This window comes from Cyprinodon variegatus, unplaced genomic scaffold, assembly GCF_000732505.1.
Source record: "Cyprinodon variegatus isolate N-32 unplaced genomic scaffold, C_variegatus-1.0 Scaffold133, whole genome shotgun sequence".
NCBI lineage: Eukaryota > Metazoa > Chordata > Actinopteri > Cyprinodontiformes > Cyprinodontidae > Cyprinodon > Cyprinodon variegatus.
The window spans coordinates 171,840-190,712 of record NW_015150586.1 but is presented as its reverse complement, the minus strand read 5'-3'; the positions used below and the strand labels follow the sequence as shown (position 1 = coordinate 190,712).

Sequence of the window (18,873 nt, the reverse complement as noted above, 5' to 3'; positions counted from 1 at the left end):
CTGATATTTCTCTCCAGGATGGAGTCACAGCCAAACAGGAACAGACCAGATGAAGCTACTTTGAGAAAAAGCAGAGAGAGCAGAACGTTAGAGATTTAACTAATAGATTCTGGGAGAATAGAGATAGAATGATGAAAAAGGGGTCCCTATGTCCTCCAATCTGTTGAGGAAGCATCAGAACAGGGTTATGGCAAAGAGGCCTTCAAATCTCAAAGTGGAAACATCCAGAAAAGTTCTAAATGATAAGAAAAGATTCTAAATTATGTGATGTAATAAGAATTTTTTTTTCATTTTTAATGGGATACAGACTCAAGAACGTTTAAAATCCAGTGTTTCTGTTAAATATGCCCATCGAACCATCTGGGTATGAAAAATTATGAGCCCACGCACATACCAGAATGCCACATTTTTTAGGAGACTCTTCAACCCAAGATGATTGTATTTAAAAAGATTTTCTTACCCAAATGTTATCCTGGACTTATCATGTGACACTAGAACCACATACATAAAAAATTTTTTTGCTTTTCTGTCCAAGTTTTTGTGGCTTAAATTATAAAAACTATGTGTTTTCCATTTTTAGAAATGTCACCACCTGGACCAAGAAAACACTAGAGGACCTCGACATTCTTCCCCTGTACTTCTCAACAAACCTCTGGGGGCACTTAGACCGTGTATGTCTTCATATTACGCTGCTTTACTGTTACTGTGTCTTAAAAGTGTATTTAAAATTTTCTTCACCGTCTGAAAAGATCAGGTTCCAAAGCATTTTTTCTGCATGTTTCAGCAAACAAAGAGAAGGTTCCTTAAAGGTTTCATGCCGAACTTGAGAAGAAGAAGAACTCAGAAGAGGAAGCTAAAGAGGCTGTTCAAACAACTCAGTACTCGTTTGGCAAAGCGAGCAGCAGGTAAACAGTTTATATTCTATGAATACATTTGTCTTCAGACCCAGAGTTAAGTTTACTAACATTGTAATGACTTTACATGAATGTTTTATGTTACTTTGAGGTAATTTGTAAAACAAATATTTCCTTTTATTGCCAAACTAGCAGCAAACAGCAACCCCTCTCTCTCCCTTATTTATTTTAAAAGGTTGTAATTCAGAGGAGATCACCCAGGTGACCATTAGCGACCCAGCGTTCCCCTTTGGCTATGATTCGATGCAGTTTGACCTCTGCCTGGACCTTTCTGTGCTGAAAGAAAACCTCTATGCTATCTGCCAGAAAGTGGATGATGATGAATTCCAGAAAATTATTCTGAGGAAGCTCAACCAGGTAACAAGCAGCATCGTGTGCTTTCAGAAACCTTGGGACAAACTGACCAAGCAGCTATCATGACATGGTAGTCATTGCATTGGGTTGAAATACACAGTGAATTATATTGTATTAAAATATCAAGACTTCAGTTCAAATGTAGCATTTCTGTTGTACAGTAACTTTATGATCTCTGGATTAACAGACTTACCCATCTGGAGTTCCTGATCAGGCAGTACAGCTGCTTGCCTCAGTATCTCGCATGGCAACACTTGATGACATCTCTGGGTGGAGCATCACTAAACTGGATACTCTGGCCGCTCTCATGGAACCTGAAGATGGAAGCTGGGAGAAGGAGAAGGTGCAGCAGAAAGACTGGAAACACCTGAAAAACGTTCATTAGGCTGGTTCTAATCTGGTGCTTTTTCTTCATGTTAACTTCAGAGCCGAAAAATCATCACCAAGTACCTGGAAACATCTGGAAATTCACTGGGCAGCGCTGAGTTGGACGCAATAGGCTCCAACCTTTGCTCCTTGGAAAGCAGAACGCTACAGAACATCACAACAGACAGCCTGAGGTTGGTGTCTGCATGCATAGAAGTAACAAACAAGTTGTTTAGAGTTAAACCAAACACCCCTTTTTCCTTCCTTTTGCAGAAATGCCAGGCTTATAGATGTGTCATCATGTTCAGCTGAGCAGAAGAGAGTGCTCTATGAGATCAGCAACAGCTCCTACAGCGTTTATCGTGATAATCCCATTACCTTTTACAACCTGGTTAAAGGCTATCTAGGTGAGAAATCCTGCTAACTATCTAGTTATCCGACTGAAAACAGTTGAGATAACTCTCTTGCCGTTCTCAATTCACAAGAACGCGAGTACGGACTCTTGTCCTCGCAACTATGTTATTGAGAAGAAGACAGCAAAATGTATAGAACACAGAAAAGAGAACTTTAAACTTAATACTCTGTGACCTCTGTGACCTTGAAGCTGCTGCTGCTGCAGTGCATGCTGGGACAGCTGTCAATCTCGAGAACGGACAAGTCTGCTCTGATGCATGCTGGGTAAAGAGGGAGAGGCGAGAACAACATCCGGGGACTTTGTCCGTTCTCTGTATTCTTGGTCTTGTGAATTGGAACAGTACTAGGGCCGAGGCTGATGACGTTTTTTGAGTACGCGAGCACATGAGAACACACAAGTACACATATTAAGAAATGGCTTTTTATTCCATGTTGGCAGGTGGAGCACCGCAAGCAGATATTAGATCATTATCAACACAGAACATCAGCATGAGTGTCAACACCTTCAGAAGTCTGGATATCAATGTGATAACTGTAAGTTGGCATGTGATAACAGCTAATGATTGTTGGCATGTGTGTAAGTTCAGAAGAGCTTAAAATATCTCTGGGTTTGGAAATCACATTTGGTTTTGGAGCAGAAAAGCAAAACAACTCTCCCCCCTTGGTGTCCTTTTTTAACACAGAATGTAACTGTGAACGACGTCCGAGGGCTCATGGGTGAAAACCTGCCAGATCTGAAGCTGTTTGAGAATGAAACAGTGGTTAGAACCTGGGTGAATTTACAGCGACAGTCTGATCTTGACACACTGGGCGTGGGTCTAATCAGCAACAGAGTAGATGCGAACACAACAGAACCTGGCTCCAACGTGAATGGAAGCACCGCTACAACTGCACCACAAAACAGCACAACCGGCACCAACGTGACCCAAAATACCACAACCGGCACCAACATGACCCAGAATACTGCAAATGGAACTGTGACACAAGGTACACAAAGAAATTTAACTCATATGTTGATGCTATCACTTGATCTAAACTGAAGGCCATACTCGAATAGAACAGAATTCAACTTTATTGTCATTATACTATGTTATGAAAGACTATCTCTCACTGCTGCTCATTTTTCTTTCTTCTTGTTGTGAGAGGAGAGGCCGCAAAAATAAATGGTACGAATTGAGACTAGAGGAAAGAGTGAATAGAAACCAACAAAAAACTGGCACCTGACGGAACACACAGTGTGGTGGGGGCTTACCTTAAATTTCCGAACAGAGTTCCTCAACCAGCTGACATCTGCTGAGGAAGGGAAAGACAAAAATCATCCCCTGGTGTACCACCAGCCCAGCTAAATGCTTGACCAGCGGTGCCCTGTCCCCTCCATCAGTGAACCGTCAAAGGTGCCCAAAGAAACAACAACAAAAAAGCCATCAGGAGATGGAGATAAAATAGGGACATGTAACAACTATCACAAGTACAGAGCAAGAAAATTAACTCTCTGCATTTACAGGTGTAGCCATTCTAAATTTCCCCACCTTTCCTTGATGGGCTCTTGACTGGTCCCCTACAATTCCTTTTTAAACATCAATATTTGTACTAAAATATTCTTTCTGTCATGATTTGTGGACATTAACATCTAAAGAAAAAACATCATCTCCTGGTCAGACCCTGTAATTCAGTGAAAGGGTGGACAGAGTAAAGAAATATAAAAGTAGGGGTCACTCCAGTGGCTGGAAGTTGGAGGGGATTTCGTAAGGAGTTGCAGGGAAGAGGGCTGCCATTCAGCTGGTGTTTGATTGGGAAGGGCCATTTTGAATGGCTGCTACCATAACTCAGTGGGAGCAGCGGACTGCCATTTGTGCGGCACCAGGGGAGCAGTGTGGGGGTTAAGGGTCTTGCTCAGTGACCAAGAGTGGCAGTTCATGGGAGGGCGGCTTGAACTCAGAACCTCTGGGATCCAAGCGCAATTCCCCTAACCACTAGGCCACCACTCCCCTAGCAACTCCCTCTACTGTGCTACTGGCCTCATTGGAGCCAAACCTGGTCCACTAGAAACATTTTTTTCCCTCTTTTTCTGCAGCCTTTTAAACAGTAAGGATTTATTTCTGTATTGGAATTTTTTAGATTTCCAACCGTTGATGTTATATGAGCTTAAAAACCAATCATAAATCCAACTGATCGATTGAAAATGATCAAATAGATTCTCGGTTTGTGTAGCAATGGTTTGATAATGAATGGTTTGATAAAATGTCACAGGACTTTTACTGAAACTGTTTTCCTTTAGAATGTACATTTTTAAATTAAAATGCACTTGTCTAACAAAATGTATTTTTGTTAATAGGAAACACAAACAGCTCCAGTCCAGCCTCAGTTGGTACATCCACACCATCACAACGTAAGCTTCGCTAACAGAAAATTATTTAAAATAGACTTTAAATTAGAAACTTTTCTCTAATTTGATTTTTTTTTTTTGCTTTTCATTTCCAGCTGCAGCTACAAATGGTGTTCTCATACTGACAAAATCCCCTGCATTGGTTCTCCTTGGAGTTTTGCTCACAGCTGGTCTACAAATACTTTTACAGCCGGCCTAAAGGACCCTGCTGCAGAAGCTATTCTTGGGTTTTTAAGCAAATATTATCATATTATAGTTCTAATTACAACTGTAGCTGTATTATTTATGCACATGTAGAAAAAGAAACTTAATTTCCACTGTTTCATATCTTTCAAATTGCTTCTTGCAATTAATATTTTACTAAAGAATCAATAATATGTTACTTTTTTTGGTGGGCAAAGTACAGAAATAATGCTTTTTAAATAATAGAAATGTATCTTATAAATCAATATTCTTTAAAATATAATTATTTTCTTCCTGTACCTTGAACAGAAATGCTAATATCTAAATAAATAAATGCAAGTTAACAGAAATGTTTTGCTTTTTGTTTTTTTTATACCTGACATCCAAATCTAAAGCACACTTTGTCTGTAAATCAACTGAAACAATCAAATAATACAAAAATATTTTTCATGTACTAATATATAAAGAAGGAGTGAACTTCAGAAAATCCTAAATTTATGGTTTTATAGCTTCCAACAAAAACTGAAAAGGAATCCTATGCTACAGCTTGAAAAATGATAACTGATAGATGTAAAGCGTTATGGGTAAATTGTTAGCTTCGCAACTGCTGTTAACATTATGTCAGCATTACTGCTTGTGCAGCTAAGTCTGGAAATTCCTACAATAATAATTCTACATTGAATACAGAAAAGAAAGCAGAGAAACAAACTAAGCATTCAAGCATCAATATGTTTTATGTTGTAAAATGAAATGGTATAGGTGCTATATAATATGTATCATAATCTTTTTTTTGAGTTTTTGTAGTTTTAATGTCCAAAAATCAGCAAAAATCCAAAATAGCAAATACAGAAATCCAAAATTTAGGACACATCCAGGAAAACACACACGTGGAGTCAAGAAACGACAACGAACCAGCAAACAGTGACTGACCATGAGGTGTATAAATGGGAGACAGCAAAGACCAGGCTAATCAGCAGATTTGGAGCAGGTGAGGACAGAGGAGTCTAGAAGGGAGCTAAGAGAAGGAGACTGACACAAGGGGGCAACAGAGGGTAAACAAGGAATATATAGGAACTACAAAATATAACCAAAGCAAATAGAATAACACAAAATGGAAATTAAACCATAAACTAGAAAACATGTAAACATGTTTCAGTAAAAGGCCTAATACACACAAGGATTACAGTGGACAGGATGGTTGAACCCTTGCACACAGAAACAATGGAAATCAGAGTTAAGAGGAGATCAATGCGCCAAGAAATCTTGGCTATGACATCTTTTTCCTATTTAGATAAACGAGCTGAGAGCACGCAACCCAGATTTTTACACAGATTTCTAAGTGCATATCAAGCTATCATGCGCACACTCACTTGGAAAAGCCAGAGCCAAAACACCACACACACACACATACACACACACACACACCAGCAAGATTTCAAAATAGTACTTGGTCGTGTACATACATTCATGCAATGTTGAAAGAAAGGTAAAAAGAGCTTAAGATGGGTGCGCCATTTCGGGGTAAACTAGCTGTGAGATGTTAGCGCTGTATGGTATTATTAGACAGCTGTTGGATTTAGACTAGTCAATAAACGTTTTCCCCCCTCCGGAGGACAAATAAGGTGAATCGTCTCCAGTGTTCTTTCTGTCTTAATGGGATTCTACCATTTTGAGCCCCAACAATAGTAAACTAGCTCGTGGGAAGGAAGAAAATAAGCAGAATTACAGTAAGCACTGAGCTGGATGCACATAAAGTATACATCCTTTTTTTTGTGGAATTTTTTTAAAAGACGCAATGATGTCACAACCAAGTGTGCTCTATGTTTTTTGAAGTTCCTTCTAGACTTAACAAACAAGTCTGTACATCAGCCATGTCCCCTTCAAATTTAAAGCGACACATGGAATTAAAGCATCCAAGCTATCTTGGGAAATATCTGCTAGTGAATGAGAAACATAAGAAATCATTTTTATTCAGAACTTTTTGGCAGAACCTGAATGTTCCTGAATGCTTCTGAGGTTCTGTGTGATTTGGCTAAATAAAGGCTTCACTGCACATCCAGTAAACCTTGACAGCATCTAGTATTTTCCTTTTCTCTCTATTACAGTATGGTCAGACACATAAAGGGTAAAATATGAGGTTCTATTGTGGAGGATATTGGCTTCATTTACCAGATTAACTTTAAATAGCTAATTTATAGGTTTGTGAACTTAGTTCATTTTTTGAAAAAGTGAACAAAGTTCATTTTCATCTATGAACTGGCACAACATTGTCCACAGGAGAGGAGCCTGGTAACTGTAAAAGAAGGCTCTGGTTCTTTACCTTGGAGCTTTCTTTCTCCGGTTCTTTTACCTGAAAAGAGATCACTAGGGACAAACTCTTTAAATAACTCTTCATAACTTATATGTATTACATAACCATTAGACATGACAACAGTTTTTGATAGCAATTATAATATTACTCTGAGATCAGAGAAGTTTTTTAGAGTTTACAGAAGGCAGCTGCACACCCCTGGGCTCACCTCTCAGAAAGTGGCCCCGATTTAAGAAGCATTTTATATATCTCCAGTCTGCCACATCATCACATCATTACATCATATACCTTAGCGGATGAGGAGACATCCATAGCTCCAACCTTATCAAAATATAACACTTTGTTTGTAGCTGAAGGACACCGCTGTCATTCCATTCCCAAATCTTTGCCACGTACAGAATGAAGATTATAACTGTATAACCGGACAGAGGAAATGTCTTAATTAGATAAACTATTGTGGAAAACATCAGTTCTAACATGCAGCAGGCAGCTAATATTAAGGTGTAATAAACTCACATATTATCAAAGATAATTATCCTAACATAACTAAGAGGGCTGCTTCCCATTCTACAGTTAGATATTCTAGGAACCACTAATAAACCTGCAGACAGAGAGCCAAAGGCTCCGTTTGGAACATAAGGAACAATGAGGTTTCTAATGGTAGCTTTAAGTTGGGGATCAAGAGGCTGTGTAATTATAGAACATGGTGTATACAGAATATGAGAAATGCAGGAGGGTAAATGGATGCAGAAAGCTGCTCGCTCTCTTTGCATACCTGATTATTTTGCACTTAGAAGTACACTAATATCCTTCATTTCTATATAATGTATGGATGAATATGACATAACAGTAAATTATCAAATAAAGATGACTCAAAATGAAAAAAATAAAATAAAATTAAACAAACATACACACATAAATTAATCAAGTGTTATAAAACTTTATTAGGAACCACGGGATCAGAAAAAACTGCTTTAGTCCATTACTTCTACAGTCATATAACGTGTGGATTAAAACTACCCAATTATGTAGCATTATGTTAAAGCCTTTCTGATCAAAGAGCTCTACTATTTCTAAATTGTTTTTTGGACTGCCACTTTTAATATAGACAGCATATCAATTCACAGAGCGGCTTAGGATGTCAATAGAGCACGCCTTTTTATTCCAGCTAATTTGTTAATCAATATATACACACTATGTACATTTATAGTATAATACCAGTAGTGCAGATAAATAAACAGTGGGAAAAGGAATTAGAAAATAAAATGGCTACACTTTAAAATAACCATCAGAATCCTAATTTATAAAAGCTAAAGGGACCATTTATTAATGATTAAGAGATAGTTAATTAACATTTGTTTCAATTTTAAAATGCATCTAAATAATTCATAAATGGTAAATAGATAATTTAGTAAGGTATTATGCCCACTAATGTTAGGGTTAAACTAACTTGGCAGAGAAACATTAATTATTAACCTTCTATGAATGGTATAGATGCAGTCTATACATTATTATCAAACATTAATACACAATCTGTTAATAATTACCATTTATTAAAATGGTGGTTATGATGTTATTGCAGTGTTAGCAATAAAACAAACCTCTATTGTTGCAATTCTATGGACTGAATACAAACAAACAAAATATACACAAGAAACTATAAGACATAAACCTAAAACTTCAGATCTGTAGAAAAAAAAAAAAAAAAAAAATTAGTTAAAGCAAAAAAAAAGTAAACTATGTATGTCCATATTGTGCTTTGTCACAGCTTTTACCTTAATGGCCTGATCGTCAAATAATTGATAAAAGCTGCTAATTTGTACGTGCATTTTTCTGTGTGTGGAGTATGTTGGTGTGTTTTGGTTGATCTACAAAGACTGCAGAGCAGATGTTAAGAGGATAAACCAATCTGGTCCACGCTTATTAAAATAAGCAGATTTCCTGTTTTAATGGCAGTTCATAGTGGCCATAAAAGCAATGGAGAGGGATAATTACAAAAAAATAATGATAACTTTAAATAATAATTATAATCCACCTTATAGTTTATCTGGAAGTGCTATGAACAGCCAGCGGCCCCTCAGAGTTTATCATCCCCCCATGCTCTCAGGGCATGCAGCAGGACCTCTTGCCTTCCTTGTTTGCATATTCTGGCTGATTCTCAATTCACAAAAACCGACTATTGACTCATGTTTTCGCCAAGTTCTTGTCAAGAATACAGGAAGTATGTATTTGGGAGAATGGGAGCACATATAATAAATCTGTGTGAATTGGAACATGAGCCTTTTTGTGATGTCATCACACGCTGAGCTGCAGTTCACCTCCTGTTATTAATAGTCTCCAGATTAAACCTTTAATAATTAATTACAAATTTTTTATTTAGTAGGGTAATAATGATTAAAATGTAATGTAATGTACATTAAAATGTAAAAAAAAAAAACTGAATAGGCTGTTTACAAGACATTATTAAAATATTGTGTAGCAGAATGTTGTTATTCCAGCAAGTACATAAAATAAACAAGTCAGTCAGATTAATGCAAATCTAATGAATGTTTTGTACAAAAAAAACAAGAAAAACAAAAGACAAAAATAACGCCATAATCTTGATTCATTCACTGGATTGCTTATAGGCCGTTGGTAGTATACGTTGCTTAAGCCATATTGTTACTCCCTACTTAGACCACTGATCTCTATTTATTCATAGAGATCAGTGCGTTAGACTGATCCGTCTAACTCACTGATGTTGTATGAATATATATATATACATATATATATATATATATATATATTTATAGGGAGTACCAACATGGCGACAATTGGCTATCCAGTGAATAAATAGACATCAATGCATACTTCCCACACTACTAGGGCGATAGCAGACTGCTGCAGATGGGCTAACGTTAGCCCTGGATGGAGTTAGCGTTTAGCAAGCGTCAGTTTGCCGTGGTCGTGTCAACATCAGAACTTTTATACAGTAATACTATAATAATACCAATTCAGCGATAGTATCTAGGTGTTACTTTATTGTATGTCTTGTACCATGTCTGTTGGTAGTGCTGTTCTTTTTACATCTCTTTGCAGGTGATGAAGCAGACTGAAAATGTTTTACCATTATCTCCCTTTTATCTCCTCTTTCTTTCATCTTTTCTCCTTTTTTTCTCTTTTTCCTCTTCTGTTCTAATTACATTGCAGTGTCCATATAATCTGTAAAACCCCCTGCATAATTATAATAAAGCAATTTATATGCATGAAACAAGCGGTACACTATGGTGATAGCCGTACTGTTTCCCTACTGTTCCACTTGTGAAGCAGTAGGGTCTTTTTACTGATTTATCACACACTAAATCAGTAAACGGACCAAATGTTAAGGCTAAAAAACTAGCAATGTGACTGGCGGGATGCGCTCTCTTCATCCTCTGGCATGGGAGCTGGCTCGGAGCTCGTCTGCCTGGCTGTGTGTTTCCTGGACGGGGCCGCCTGTGGAGCTGGTTTTTGTATCTATGCTTCTTTTTCTATGTCTGCTTCTGTCTCCTTGAACCCCAGTGGGCCTCAGCAGATGGCCGCTCACACTGAGCCTGGTTCTGCTGGAGGTTTCTTCCTGTTCTAAGGGAGTTTTTCCTCTCCACTGTCGCTACAAGCATGCTTAGTGTGAGGGATTGCTGAAGCATCAATGAGTCGATGCAATCAGCTGGTTTTCCTTAAATAGAAAACTTTAAATCAATCTGACTGGATGATCTGGTGAACTGTAAAGTGCCTTGAGATGACGTGTTGTGAATTGGTGCTATAGTACGGTGGCCTAGAAGTGCAAACCAACACTTCTAGGCCACCGTACTATAGAAATAAACTGGATTGAAAAGTATAATGTTCTCACCTCAAAAGATCTGAAACTGTACTTTTTGTAGGACATAGCAGCAGAAAAGTGAACCTTTAACTTAACACTCTGAGCTCCATGAGGACAGCATCTCTGTTTTGTGTTCTTAACAGTTGGAACAGTGTTGGGGCTGAGGCTGATGATGTCACACAAGTGCATGAGAACGCATAATCATTACAAGGGGCACTACTGTAAATAGTGGTTGAGGCATTTAGGGTTTAAGGAGACGATCGGACACAGCCTATGTATATTGAGAAAGGGCCTCTGTTTCCTCTCTCCCTGATTGGATTAGCAGCGTTGCCTAGCAACCAGTGAAACCAACAGACTGACAACTTTAGATAAGGTGTTTGTTTCCCTTTGTTTCTGCTATAGCTCTCTTTAAATAACCATGGAAAAAGATGCTCTTGTTTGTATTTTTTTCCTTTTTTTCAGCTTCTAATTCTAATATTTTTTGTAAAACCATAATTTATCTCAGTGGAAGGAAACACGCCCAACCTATCTAAGACTTTTATCAGCTGAAAAAGCTGCAAGACAATGATCCCGCTTAAATCTGAGAGAGAGGAAACAGGGATTGCAAGCAGGGAAAGTATGTTTGGGAGTGCATTCTTCATGAAGATCCTAACTTTTATTTTATTGGCTGGAATAGTCACTGGGTTTTCCAAAAAATAAAAAATAAAATTCCACAGGCGGGGCAACAGGTTTGCCAGCTAATTTCTGACTCAAGCAGTGATGAAGTTTAGTCATGAGGAGAATGAAGAAAGAAGAGGCAAAAATATCTCTAAGAAACCTTTAAAATATGAGAGTAGTGACTAAAATCTGATGAAGGCAAGAGAGTATCAGAGAGAAAGAGGAAGTCTTGAATGCAAGCATTACGGGTTCTGAGTACAAGCAGAGTAAAATCTTGCCCTTTTTGCAGCAACAATCCTCCAAGCTGAGTGTGCTACAGGGAAGTCTAATGACTTCATTATGGTCAGAAAGCTACTTTGTTTGTAGGAAAGAAAAATGTTAAGCGAAGGAAACAATTAGAAACACAAAGCATGTCTACAGTCCAAGATGCAGGCCGTCATAGACTGTGGAAACGTAAAACTTGGTCTTATATTCATCCATCCATTTTCCATCAGGCTTTATCCCATCTGGGATCGCAAGGCGTGCTTGTGCCTATCTCCATCTGTCTACTGGCAAGAGGTCCTATATCATTGCTTCTCGAAAGATTAGAGCAAAAGGTATATTGCAGTGCTGCCTAATTAGCAATGATGCAATTAATGTGTTAGAGTCCTATGTGATCTTTAGGATTTAAAAGGACCACATGTCTTATTTGTTCTGTTCTGTTGACATATGTTGACACCACTGATCGCTGGTATGTAGTCATGTCTGATCCTCTGCGCTGATGTCTAACCCTTCTATAAATGGCATTAACCTTCCTTTTAAAATAATGCCCAGAGAAGACATAGAGAAGGGGATTTAGCATGCTGTTGAGAAAACCCAGATATATAGAAACCTGTGATCCAATGTCGAGAGTGTTAGACCAGAGCGTTTCATCCAAAACGTTCAGATCACAGAGGGTGTCTAGGAGGGTCAAAACCTGGAAGGGAAACCAACACAGTAGAAATAACAGCATTACAGCAAAGATGAGCACCATAGCCTTTGTGTCTTTGAAGTCATGGAAAGCTGCATTTTCCATCCTCTGAGACAAAGCCTTGATTATGTTCCAGCTGCTGAAAACAATGACGAGAATCGGAAGCACAAAGCCCACCACGTTCATCAGATTCTGATGGGAAAATTTCCAAGGACTGTCATTGGCGTAATCTAGTATACAGGCAGTTGTATTTTGCTTGTCAATGAATTTTATCTTCCTGTGAATCATGGTTGGCAGACTGAGAAACAGCCCCAACAGCCACAGGATAAAGCACATCATCTTAGCATACCGCTTCCGTCTTAACCACCTCGCCTTCATGGTTTTCACAAGGGCTAGGTAGCGATCGATGCTAATCATGACCAGGGTGTAGATGCTGGTGTAGTAATTGATGACTATAATGGAGTTGATCAGTTTGCACATAGCATCTCCGTATGACCATTCAAACTTGTTCAGGATATTCATCGCCCAGAAAGGGAGGCCACACAATAGGAGGAAGTCTGCCAGAGCCAAGTTACTCAGGTAGATTTCTGCCACCGTCAGGTGGTCCCTTTGGGCTACAAACACTGCTAGGACGAAGCTGTTGAAGAGGAGCCCTAAGATCGACAGGATGAGGATGTAAGGAGGTGCGATGGTGTAGATCATCTGCCATTCTGGGGTGTCTGGCAAATCTGACCGACCATACGAAGTGTTTTCAGAGCTCGCTGAGGCTTGGGTTGCAGGCAGGATCTGCTCCAAAAGCTGGGAAACAAAATAAAATGGAAAATAGCATTGGTGTGACGTTTCAGGTCATAATTTGTACCCCACTTACATTTGCACATAATATATTTCACTTAGACTGTATGGATATAAATTCTACAATTCACTCTTAATTTCTCTGGCTGTTAATTTTGGAGTACTATTCCAGAGTTATCCCTCTTCCAATCTGCTATTTTCTTTCCACATTGAATCTTATGATATTCTTCCTTATTTTTTATTTTTTTTGATAAGCTTTATCAAAAAGAAAGTTTTAATCCTACCCTTAAAAGTAGACAGGGTGTCAGCCTCACAGATTACAAGCGTTTTTGATAAAGCTTATAGTTAGAGTGGCTCAGGTCATCCTGAGCTATCTCTATAGTTATGCTGCCATAGGCTTAGACTGCTGGAGGACATAGGGACCCCTTTTTCATCATTCTATCTCTATGCTCCACTCTGCAAAATCTGTTAGTTCAATCTATAACATTCTGCTCTCTCTGCTTTTTCTCATAGTAGCTTTATCTTGTCTGTTCCTGTTTGGCTGTGACTCCATCCTGGGGAGAAATATCAAGTTTCAAGAATTTATTGTCATTGTCCAAAAAAAGGCAACGAAATTGTGTTTGGGGTTCAATACTTAGTAGCAGCAAGTTCCAAGTAAAGTGCACAAGAGGTAAAAGTGACACCAGTGCTTGACCCCCCCTCCATCCCACTTAAAGTGCAGCAAAGATTATTAAGTGCCATAATGCTTGCCCCCCCCCAACACACACACACACACACACACACGCACACACACACACAGAATAAATACACAGCTCCCAACCAGACTATAATAAGGGGGCCCTAATGAATAAGGCAAATCATTCAGAATTCAGAATTTAGGTAGTCCGTTCCTCAAGTCAACTGTGCTGCTGCCATCAACACCTTTGTTTCTAGATGTTGGAGGTCGGCCTTTTTTCAGTATAGTCCTGTTTCTCTGACTCTGACTAACAGGATGTGCTCTCTTCATCCTCTGACATGGGAGCTGGCTCGGAGCTCGTCTGCCTGGCTGTGTGTTTCCTGGACGGGGCCGCCTTTTACAATTGACTTTTGTATCATTTGCTTCTGTCTCCTTGAACCCCAGTTGGCCTCAGCAGATGGCCGCTCACACTGAGCCTGGTTAAGCTTGAGGTTTCTTCCTGTTAAAAGGTAGTTTTTCCTCTCCACTGTTGCTACAAGCATACTTAGTGTGAGGGATTGCTGAAGAGTCAGTGAGTCCATGCAATCAACTGGTTTTCCTGAGATAGAAAACTCAATCTGACTGGATGATCTGGTGAACTGGAAAGTGCCTTCAGATGACATGATGTGAATTGGCACTATAGAAATAAACTGAATCGAACTTCCAGAACTCTGTTGGCGGTTGCTAACTAGCTTAGCCACATTGCTTCCTTGTTTACCCCTGTGCATATGCACAGTATTGTATATCCATTGTTATTTTAGATATACACAAAGGGCCTTTTTTAAATAACAAATTGAGGAAAGACTAGAGTCAAATACACACACACACAAAATATGTGGCAATCACTCAAAAACTTTGTATGCAACTAGAGGGAGCTACTGGTGTAAATATTTGAATACTGTGAAACCACAAAGCTATGCACCTTTACTTGCAAGTTTGTGTCTAAACTTATATCAGGTTATCTTAAGCCTCTCATAACAATACCTTGTTTTTTTTTAGACAGACATTGGGGAGAGGCAAGTTCACCCAGAACAGGTATCCTATCCAACAGAGACATACAACAAATTTGGCCTCTTACACACACATTCTAACAACAGTACAGAGAGAGACTCATTACTCTAACATGCCTGTTTTTTTGGCAGAGGGAGGAAGCTGGAATTTCCAGAGAGAACCTTCACATAAATATTGAGATCATGCAAACTTTGAGAATAAAGACCAAATTCCATTTAAGTCCATGACTTTCTTTTTGCATAGCAGTTTTACTAACAGCTGCGCCAGCGTGCAGCCTCTATGAAAGTGAATTTACTTTTTATTGAAGCATCGCAACTGAAAGATTTTGTACAAAAATACAACCCCCAATGAGAGTATATTTACTCTGTGGATTAACAGAGTAACTATTGATACAGTAATTTAAATCCATGTTGTCAATATTTTCGCAGATTTGCATGATTTTGCACTGCAGGTAAATATAAATATTTCACTGACTATTTCTGTTTTCACACTCTTTCCAGATCATACTCCAGCGTTTAGATCAGGGGTGTCAAACTGGTTCCAGAAAGGGCCGTGTGGCTGCAGGTTTTCTTTCCAACCAAGCAATAGCACAACAGACTCCATTTATCTAATTAAGTAATTTCAATCTGAATATGATGACTTGATGAGATGACTGGAGTCTGTTGTGCTATTGCTTGGTTGGAAAGAAAACCTGCAGCCACACGGCCCTTTCTGGAACCAGTTTGACTTCTCTGGTTTAGATCATATGAAATGCATCATTACCTAACTTAGATGTCCAAAGGCCTGCTGACTTATTATTTTGATTTAGAGAAACAGGACAGCTGCCTTTTAAGGCCAACTTTGGACCCCTCTCTGTTCTGTTCAGCTCAGGTTTTTCTACAGGGTTTAGATAGAAGGTTCTAAGAATGAATGAATGTAGTGGACTTGGACTTGGAAAAGGACTTTAAAAGTACAGATCATTTTTTATTTAAATACACCCTTTACAATGTTGATAAAAATCCATATGTGACCAAATATTAAAGTTCCATTCAGGGTCACAGTAGATATACTAAAACTCCAAATGTTCACATTTGCGACAATAGATAGGGAAAGATAAAAAAAAAAAAAAATCAGCTGGCATAGTGAGCATTTGTTGATGACCACAATAAGTAGCAGCCATTCAAAATCGCCCTTCCTAGTCAAACGCCGTCCGAATGGCAGCAAAATCCCCTCCAACTTCCAGCCACTGGCCTTCTCCTGGGCTTGCATATTTATTTACCCTGGCTCCATCCTTTCACTGAATTACAGGGTCTGACCAGGAGATAATGCTTCTCTTTAGATCTTAATGTCTACAAATCATGACAGAAAGAATATTTTTGTACAAAGATTTATGTTTAAAAAGGAGTTGAAGAGGACAAGCCAAGGAAAGTGGGGAAGTTTTGAATGGCTACTGTTGTATGTCACTTTAAACTGCACTTCTCTAGCACTAAAAATGGAGATATATTTAGATCCCTTACCATTCTCCTCATGTTCATGATGAGGAAAAAGATTGATCCTCATTCAGCTTTGTAACCAGTGGCAGAAATAGTTGGCCTCGGTGTCATTTCATTATTGTCCTTAAGGAAAACAGAAAAACATAATTTTTTCATGTTGTGCCATAAGTCATGACATTAGTTCTGAACATTGGTGGAGAAAGATTCACTTCCACACTCAACAAAATACTTCCACAAGGAGATGTAATGCTCCCCTGCCATTCTTGCTATGAAGGCATTGCAAACTCCACACACACTCTCTATATAATGTTTGGCTTGAGGTTTTAAGGACCTAATTGCAGAGGTGATTTTGTAGATTTAATTAAGTACTCACAGTCAACTGAGGCAGGAATCCAAAAATCCAACATAACAAATACAGAAAACAAAAACAGAACCTTGGAGACATCAGGGAAAACATACATGAGGAGCCAGGAAAAGACGAGGAACTGCACAGGGAGAGTATATACGGGAGACTGAACAAAGACAGGACTAATAAGCTGATTGGGAGCAGGTGTGAACAGAGGATTCTAGAAGGGAGCTAGGGAAAAGGAGACCAACACCAGAGGGAAACAAAGGGCAATCAAGAAATACTTAAGAACTCAAATACATCCAGAAAACACCACAAAATAGCAATTAAACCAATCAAACTAGAAAACAACGAAAAAACACGAATCAAAGTGAAACTGAAAACTCAAAAGAAAACTTAAACAGAACCAGAACCGTGAAACTCTATGCCTGTGGATCTAAAGATGGGGTTAGCGGTTAGCAAGAGGCTGGTTGCCAGGGTCATGTCAACATCAGAGCTTTTTGTTTTTTTATTACGCACTAAATCAGTAAATGGATCAAATGTTGAGGCTTAAAAGTATAATGTTCTCACCTCAAACAATAGCAGCAAAACAGTGAACCTTTAACTTAACGCTCTGAGCTCCATGAGGACAGCATCTCTGTTTTGTGTTCTTAACAGTTGGAACAGTGTTGGGGCTGAGGCTGATGATGTCACACGAGTGCATGAGAACGCACAATTATTGCTAATCATTACACGGGGCACTACTGTAAATAGTGGTTGAGGCATTTAGGGTTTAGGGCGGATGATCGGACACAGCCTATGTATATTGAGAAAGGGCCTCTGTTTCATCTCTGCCTGAATGGATTAGCATCGTTGCCTAGCAACCAGTGAAACCAACAGAATGACAGCTTTAGATAAGGTGTTTGTTTCCCTTTATTCCTACTATAGCTCTCTTTAAATGACCATGGAAAAAGATGCTCTTGTTTGTATTTTTACCTGTTTCACCTAATTTTTTTTTTTTAAATACATAATTTGTCTCAGTCGAAGGAAACATGCCCAATCTATCTAAGACTTTTATCAGCTGAAACAGCTGCAAGGCAATAATACCGTTCTAATCTAAGAGAAGGGGAACAGGGCTTACAAGCAGGGAAAGTAGGTTTGGGAGTGCATTCTTCATGAAGATCATCACTTTTGTTTTACTGGCTGGAATAGTCACTGGGTTTTCCCAAAAAAAAAATTCCACAGGCAGAGCAACAGGTTTTCCTGCTAATTTCTGACTTGAGCAGAGAGGAAATTTAGTCATGAGGAGAAGGAAGAAAGCGAGAGGCAAAAATACCTGTAAGAAACCATTAAATCTGCATCAGCAATAGATCGCATCATACGATGCGTTTTATTGCTCTAAATTAGTTTAAAAGTTAATTTGACCTCATTCGAAACTCTTCAAGATAAACTGGTTCTCCAACAGTAGATCCTTGCTGGATGATGGTACTATTGCTTGATTTTATTGATGTTTTCCAGACATTTTGAGATGCCCTTTTCCTCTGTGTACATGGTATGCTATTATTCTAGTTGAGTTTCATTATTTTGGTTGAGTTATTTTTGTTAATACATTCAATGGAGGTTGTTGTGAATTAATTCCTTGCAGAGTTAACTCTTTGACCATGAGTTGAGATAAAATCACACTTTCACCTGTTTTCTTCAGAAACAGCCAGTTGGGATTGGGTTCACATATCAACGCGTTGCAACCGAAATTTATTTGAATAATAGGCCAGAACAGCATTTAATTGCATAACATGAATGAAAGGATTGAAAGTTCTCAGTATGTCTGATGAGCTGTTAAAAGGTTTGAATGGTTTTTGTTCCTACTAAATAACATTCAGATAAATTTATTTTATTTTTTTTTATCTTGCTGCTAAATAATATGAGGAGTTATTTTATGCCTTTTAACTCATCATTTTTATAGAGAGTGAAGTGAAAGTTAGTGAGTTTGGTAGGTTTGATTTATTACACTCAGTTTCAAAGGCAACTTCACCAAATTATAAGGAAATTTATTTACAGGTATGTGTATTTAAAGACAATAATACATGTTTTTTTCACTTTGCTATCTATCTATCTATCTATCTATCTATCTATCTATCTATCTATCTATCTATCTATCTATCTATCTATCTATCTATCTATCTATC

The 18,873-nt window shown here is 38.5% G+C and overlaps 2 protein-coding genes across 2 annotated transcripts in view; one reads left to right on the top strand and one right to left on the bottom strand.

Moving 5' to 3' along the window:
* The window catches only part of LOC107085772, a 19,012-nt gene extending 14,097 nt beyond the window's left edge, over positions 1–4,915 (top strand). Inside the window, exons 26-35 of the mRNA XM_015376318.1 lie at positions 581–671; positions 785–905; positions 1,090–1,271; positions 1,456–1,611; positions 1,695–1,828; positions 1,908–2,041; positions 2,488–2,582; positions 2,732–3,035; positions 4,384–4,437; positions 4,530–4,915. Of these exons, the coding sequence (XP_015231804.1) occupies positions 581–671; positions 785–905; positions 1,090–1,271; positions 1,456–1,611; positions 1,695–1,828; positions 1,908–2,041; positions 2,488–2,582; positions 2,732–3,035; positions 4,384–4,437; positions 4,530–4,633 (1,375 nt within the window). The 3' untranslated portion in view covers positions 4,634–4,915. The remainder of the gene's footprint in view (positions 1–580; positions 672–784; positions 906–1,089; positions 1,272–1,455; positions 1,612–1,694; positions 1,829–1,907; positions 2,042–2,487; positions 2,583–2,731; positions 3,036–4,383; positions 4,438–4,529) is intronic.
* Positions 4,916–11,677: 6,762 nt separating this feature from the next.
* The window catches only part of LOC107085783 (B2 bradykinin receptor-like), a 7,610-nt gene continuing 414 nt past the window's right edge, over positions 11,678–18,873 (bottom strand). Inside the window, exons 2-3 of the mRNA XM_015376329.1 lie at positions 16,387–16,485; positions 11,678–13,170 (exon numbers count right to left, since the gene is read on the bottom strand). Of these exons, the coding sequence (XP_015231815.1) occupies positions 12,064–13,170; positions 16,387–16,404 (1,125 nt within the window). The 5' untranslated portion in view covers positions 16,405–16,485 and the 3' untranslated portion in view covers positions 11,678–12,063. The remainder of the gene's footprint in view (positions 13,171–16,386; positions 16,486–18,873) is intronic.